At 45.7% G+C, this 6158-nt stretch overlaps 1 protein-coding gene across 2 annotated transcripts; it reads left to right on the forward strand.

The window, feature by feature from the left end:
• Positions 1-3749: 3749 nt before the first annotated feature.
• LOC119340461 (omega-amidase, chloroplastic-like) lies at positions 3750-5837 on the forward strand. 2 transcript variants are annotated; one of them, XM_037612369.1, is made up of 8 exons: positions 3750-3962; positions 4043-4136; positions 4400-4474; positions 4563-4641; positions 4784-4799; positions 4917-5003; positions 5361-5443; positions 5530-5837. In XM_037612369.1, the coding sequence occupies exons 1-8, from the start codon at positions 3768-3770 to the stop codon at positions 5606-5608; spliced, it is 708 nt and encodes a 235-aa protein (XP_037468266.1). In that variant the 5' UTR covers positions 3750-3767; the 3' UTR covers positions 5609-5837. The 2 variants fall into 2 exon arrangements, with proteins under 2 accessions (XP_037468266.1, XP_037468265.1); XM_037612368.1 differs by having other exon boundaries at positions 5361-5837.
• Positions 5838-6158: the final 321 nt, after the last annotated feature.

Raw genomic sequence — 6158 nt, forward strand, 5'->3', positions numbered from 1 at the left:
GGTCGCAGTCAGGCCGACTGACTCGCCTTTCTGGAAAGGACTAATGAAAGTCAAACAATCTATGTTCAATAGGACGAGATTTGTTATTGGAAACGGTACAAGTACTCGTTTCTGGGAGGATACTTGGCTTGGTGAATCACCTTTAGCCATTCAATATCCGTCTCTATATCGGATTGCTCAACGACGTGAGGTGTTCGTGGCAACGGTATTCCAATCTATTCCCCTTAATATTCAGTTACGACGGTCGCTAGCGGGCAATCGTTGGGAAGAATGGATTCATCTAGTTAGGAGACTGATGGAGGTTCAACTTTCTCACCGACCCGATATATTGCGTTGGAAGTTGACTAGTTCTGGAGTATTTACAGTTAAATCAATGTATATTGATGTTATTAATTCAACTGCTATTCCAACTTCCAAGTTTGTTTGGGCTGTCAAGGTGCCTTTAAAAATAAAAGTGTTTATGTGGTTTGTCCATAAACAAGTTATTTTAACAAAGGATAACTTGATTAAACGCAATTGGACAGGACCTACTAGGTGTAGTTTCTGTGATCGGGATGAGACGATTCAGCATTTATTCTTTGATTGCCCGTTGGCTAGAGTTCTTTGGCGGACGATCCATATTGCTTTTAATCTTACTCCACCGACTTCTGGCAATGCTTTATTTGGGACATGGCTTAATGGGGTTGGGCCTGTTCTCGCAAGACATATTCGGGTTGGAGTTTGCGCTTTGTTATGGACTATCTGGAATTGCAGAAATGATTTGGTTTTTAACAGAACATCACGGATTCATTTCTTGCAGGTTATTTTCCGAGCTACGGCACTGATCCGTTCGTGGTCGCTACTCACTCCGATGGAGGCCAGGGAGCATTTGGTTACTGGATCTATCCGTTGGGAGATGGTCGCTCGGGATATCTTCAACCGGTTTGGATGGCGGTCATGTAATAGGATAGGCAATTAGTTTCCCTATCTATTGTTAGCCAGCCGGTTGTGGCTTCTTTTTTGGGCTAGTTTGTATATCTAGCCGTCTGTAGCTCTGTGTGAGCTGCATTTCTTTTTATCCTTTTGTTTACCTGGAGATTGTGGAACCTTGTTGGCACTTTTGCCTTTTTTTATTAATAAGATGGCCGTATGCATCATTTTGATGCAGAGGCCGGGGAGACCCCCCCTTTTCGAAAAAAAATGTAACTAGACTTATTATTCAAAACCACATATATAAAAATGCAAACCTTCTGGTTGTCCGTGATCTTTTTTGCGTCAATGAACTGATCATCAGCAATCAAGCCAATGAACTCATATATGTTATTAAATATCACACCGACATTTCATGAATCATTCACATAATACATCTTAGTTAATAGCCCGGGTTCAATTGATGATACAGGAAAATTTGGCAACTTGCATAGTCACAAATCCTCTGTCATATTAAGATAAAGATTTGTAGGTGGTGGCTTACCTACACCCGCAGAGTTGGAGAAGAAGCACAAGAGAAAGCTCAGGAGAGGAAGGCGGTAGCTTACCTACACCCGTAGAGTTGGAGAAGAAGCTGCGACGTCGCACAACGGAGAATTGAGAGGAGGGAGCTCGGGGACGAGAAGAGGCGCATCTAGGGTTCACCGTCGCTGCAACTCAGGGAGAAGATGGACGGGCCGAGATTCAGAAGGCATGTGCACTCACCGTGGGGGCGACCTTGGTGAGGTGCCAGATCTGGACTCCTCCGTCAGGGGCTTCATCTTCGGCGGTGGCCATCTCGAGACCCTCCGTCACGGCCACACGAGCGCGAACCCGGGAGCCGCTTCCTTGACGATTTGCAAGCGGATCCGGCGATGTAGAGGAGGGTGGAGGTGGCTGAGCGGGTGATAGTGGAAGGCGGGGGGCGGCGGCGATGGAGCGGGGAGATTGGGGCGGCGCTCCATCGCTAAACGAGGGAGATAGGGCGGCCGCATTGAGATTGGGTGGATCGAGAGACGGATGGTGGTGTATGTTTTTTTTCATTTTGCACGGGGTGGTGGGAGGTGGGCGAAAAAACCGACAAAAAATAACCGACGAAAAAAACCAGGCATAAATGATGGGACGAAATTTAACCGGTGAGCGAAGACTACCAATTGAGACATTAAGAGTAGAGATAAACTGCTGGAGTTGTTGTAACCACACAGTACGAAAGTCAACTCTCACCACTTTAACATCCCCTAAAACCTTCAAAGTGCACGCACACTAAATGGAGAGAACGAGCGGCCCGCTCTGCCACACACATGCATGCATAGGATTTTGTCTGCTAGTGCATGTGATTGATCATTAAATGCAGTAAGACTTATTTTATACGATGGACAACAAAGCAGATTCACGTGTATTTATTTCGACTCTTCAATTTTTAAAAAGTCATATTTTTCAAACCACATGTCGAAATTCAGATCCGTCTACACCGTTGGGTTCGTCATGACGAGATCTTTGAAACTAGATCCCATATGAATATGTTTCAACGAAATTATTTAGATGCCAATTTTGATAATATATTATGCAACTTTAGTACTGCATTGTGCAACTTTAGTACTACATCGTGTAACTTTTTTTCAAAACTAATGTTTGAAGCTGTACCTTCGTATGATGTTGCAACCTAGCAACCACGACAACTTTGATGTGCAACTAGTCTATTTCCTCGACGAAAGTCGATGTCAAACCTCCTCTTGTAATGTAGTCTAGTTGCACACATATTGATGTTTAGTTGGCTTGTAATGTAGTCTAGTTGCACACACATTGATATTTAGTTAGCAGGAAGACTAGTTGCACACACATATGCTCAGTTGACTTGTAATTTAGTTTAATTGCACACACATTGATGTTTAGTTGGCAGGACTATTTGGCACACACATATGCTTAGTTGGCTCGGTAATCTAGTATAGTTGCACACACATTGATGTTTAGTTGGCAGGAAGACTAGTTCGTCGAAACATCCCCATGCGGGATCTACTTTTGAAGAGCACGTCACGAGGGTTTCACTGGTAAAAGCGGATCTGAATTTCGACACGCGGTTTAGAATATATGTCTTTTATAATTTTGAAAATCAAAAATTAATGCACAAGTGACGAACATGAGGAACATTAATGTAGCAGCATGCAGACACCCATCATGTAAGAACATACCACATATAAAGTGATTAATTAACAGTGTCTTTTCAGTCATAGGAATGATTACGCGTACTATATCTGACAACAAACCCGGCCGCCCAGGAGCTCTAGCGGGCAGCCAGCCGCCCGCTCGACGCGTCCTTAACATCCACCTCTCTCATCTCCATGCCAAGGCCAACCAACAGGGTACAATAACCAGCTTTTCATCCGTTCTATTCCAATTTCTCATCCCTACTTCTACTCCCTTTATACAAAGTTGAGTCATCTATTTAACTGAGAGAGTAAAAAACTTCGCTCCTGTAATTTCTGTCTCGGTTGCTTTCACCGTCTCCTTCCAGGGCGCAACACTTCTTGTTTCACCAGTTGCCATGGCACGTGTACAGTACAAGATCGCGCTGTGCCAGCTGCTGGTCACCCCGGACAAGCACGGAAACATCGCCCGCGCGCGCGCCCGCATCGAGGCCGCCGCGGCCGCCGGCGCCAAGCTCGTCGTCCTGCCGGCAAGTCCCCAACTCCTCCTCTGTAACTTACTGGCCACGGAACTGAGATTCACCTCGAAGCAGCCAGGGACTGACGGAGGCTCACGAGGTTCGCTTCTCTGACGACGTTGCTCTGCTCCAGGAAATATGGAACTGCCCCTACGCGATGGAGACCATGCGGAGCTATGCCGAGGACATCGACGGCGGCCGGTCGCCGTCGGTCTCGATGCTGTCGGAGGTGGCCGCTGCCAGGAAGATCACGATCGTCGGCGGATCCGTACCCGAGATGGCGTCGGGGCAGCTGTTCAACACCTGCTGCGTGGTCGGGCCCGACGGGGAGATCAAGGCCAAGCACAGGAAGGTAAAGGAGCCAGGCTTATCTTCTGCATCAAAAATTTCGCATGTCACTTGCAGTGACTGACTTCCAGGGAGATTTTCCAGCTGCATCTGTTTGGAATTGACATCCCCGGAGACATCACTTTCAGGGAATCCGATACCTTCACTGCTGGGCAAGAACCCACCGTGGTTGACACAGGTGTGCACACCGTGTGTACTGAAAATTCTGGATCAGAATTACTGTATATTTTGGCTTGAAAACAAGTACTACCAGTTGCATCGCGCCTGTCAATATAGTGCACTGGAGCCTCATATCAGTGTTTATATGATGTTCCCTGAAATTCTACTACTACAGTTTTACCCATCGTTAGCACATTTACTGAAGTTTATGCGGCGTTTAAATTTCTCTCCTCATCTATTTGTATATGATAATAACCAATCCTTGTAGTCTTATTATTACAGATGTTGGACGGATTGGTATTGGGATTTGTCATGATATCCGGTTCCCAGAACTGGCAATGCTGTATCGATCAAGAGGTATGCCTTGCAAGTTCAGTCCTTGATGCCAAGCAACACAAACGTCTGTCGTATCCAGTAAAAATCCAGTCCCTTCTGAAACATGCAGGTGCACACTTGATATGCTACCCGTCTGCGTTCAACATGAGCACCGGGCAGCTCCTCTGGGACCTTATGCAGAAGTCCAGGTTCAGTTATCTCTCTTCTCCATCTATTCTGTCACCTTTTCCAGTCAATTCTTAACATACCATGATGTATTTGTTCAGATAGTCAGCTAATTCTCCCTTGTTTTGAATTTGACCCATGCATCTGCTCACTTAACTCCGACAGGGTTATTGACAATCAGGTGATCATCATCCAGCACATGCACTAGCACTTGATTACTACTTAACTGTGACCTGCAGTTACTGAAATCTATGTAAAAGCCGTATGTATGTACACCATAAACTGTTTATGGTTTCAGCTGTTCGTGGTGACCTGCTCACCTGCGCGAGACCCCAACTCAAAGTCAGATTTCGTGGTCTGGGGTAACTCAAGCCTCATCGGACCAGTAAGACTACGCACGCATCACTGAAGCAGAGTTCTGCTGACTGCTCCATTGTGATAATTTGGACTCCAACCAAAGGTGAAGCTAACCATGTTGGCATCCACTTTTTTTGTCCTACTCCCTCCTTCCATCTATATAGGGCCTAATGCGTTTTTTAAGACCGCCTTTGACTATTGACAAGATTAATAGTACATGACATGCACAATGTGAAAATTATATCATTGAAAGCTCCTTTCACACACGAATTTAACGGTGTGCTTTGTGTAAGTTGCATGTCATATATTATTGCTCTAATATTTGGTTAAAGTTAGCCTCGAAAAACGCATTAGGCCCTATATAGATGGAAGGAGGGAGTACTAGTTTGGCGAGGTTCTTGCGGCGGCAGGGCACGAGGACGCGACCGTCATCGGCGAGGTCGACCTGTGTTCGATTGATGCTGTCCGGTGTGAGACTCATCTTTTTGTAGTTGATTTTGTACTTGGGCTTGTGTTCTATTTCGGCTCAGGCGTCAGAGGAAAAATCTGTGCAGGGCGAACCTCCCTTTGGAAACACAGGGTAGAGGGGATCTGTACAGGTTGGTCGATATCGAGAGGGAATGTTCGAGCTAGCTGCGTTGCTCTAGGAGATGGAAATGCAGTGCAGAGAACTGAAGAAGGCCACGTCTGCATGTGTTGGTCACATGCTGGGGACGGGGTTTGCACAATTGTGTAGTGGCATGCAAATATTCGGGATGCCATATACGATATGTACCGATACTGTATTTGTTTATCAGGATTCAAAACGGTATGGCACTAACACATGACAATTCCGAACGTTTATGACGATAAGTTTAGTGATACGAGGATGGCAAGTTTCTTTTTTTTTTCGAATGCCAATTTTAGTTGTAAGAATGTCACGGTTGAAGTGATTCGTGTCACACGTGTGACACTTATCATTTGGGTTTGTTTTCTTATTACAATGAACTAGATGTGGAATACCTCTAGATGTTTCCTCAGAGAGAAAGACACGTGTATTTGAGTAGTCTGGATTCTGCTAAAATCCGATTAGGGCATCTCCAACGGCAGTCCACAAATTTTCCGCATCCGTCCGTGGACAAGGGGAACCAGTCCGCGGACACGGATGCGAGAAGACGACATCCAACGCTAGCAGGGTCTTCCT

Source organism: Triticum dicoccoides, chromosome 7B (assembly GCF_002162155.2).
Source record: "Triticum dicoccoides isolate Atlit2015 ecotype Zavitan chromosome 7B, WEW_v2.0, whole genome shotgun sequence".
Taxonomy (NCBI): Eukaryota; Viridiplantae; Streptophyta; class Magnoliopsida; order Poales; family Poaceae; genus Triticum; species Triticum dicoccoides.

Coding starts and splice junctions, on each gene's coding strand:
- LOC119340461 (XM_037612368.1), top strand. CDS start 3,768: ATGGAGACCATGCGGAGCTATGCCGAGGACATCGACGGCGGCCGGTCG. Junction 3,963..4,042: donor TCAAGGCCAAGCACAGGAAG/GTAAAGGAGCCA, acceptor GAGATTTTCCAG/CTGCATCTGTTTGGAATTGA. Junction 4,137..4,399: donor ACCCACCGTGGTTGACACAG/GTGTGCACACCG, acceptor TTATTATTACAG/ATGTTGGACGGATTGGTATT.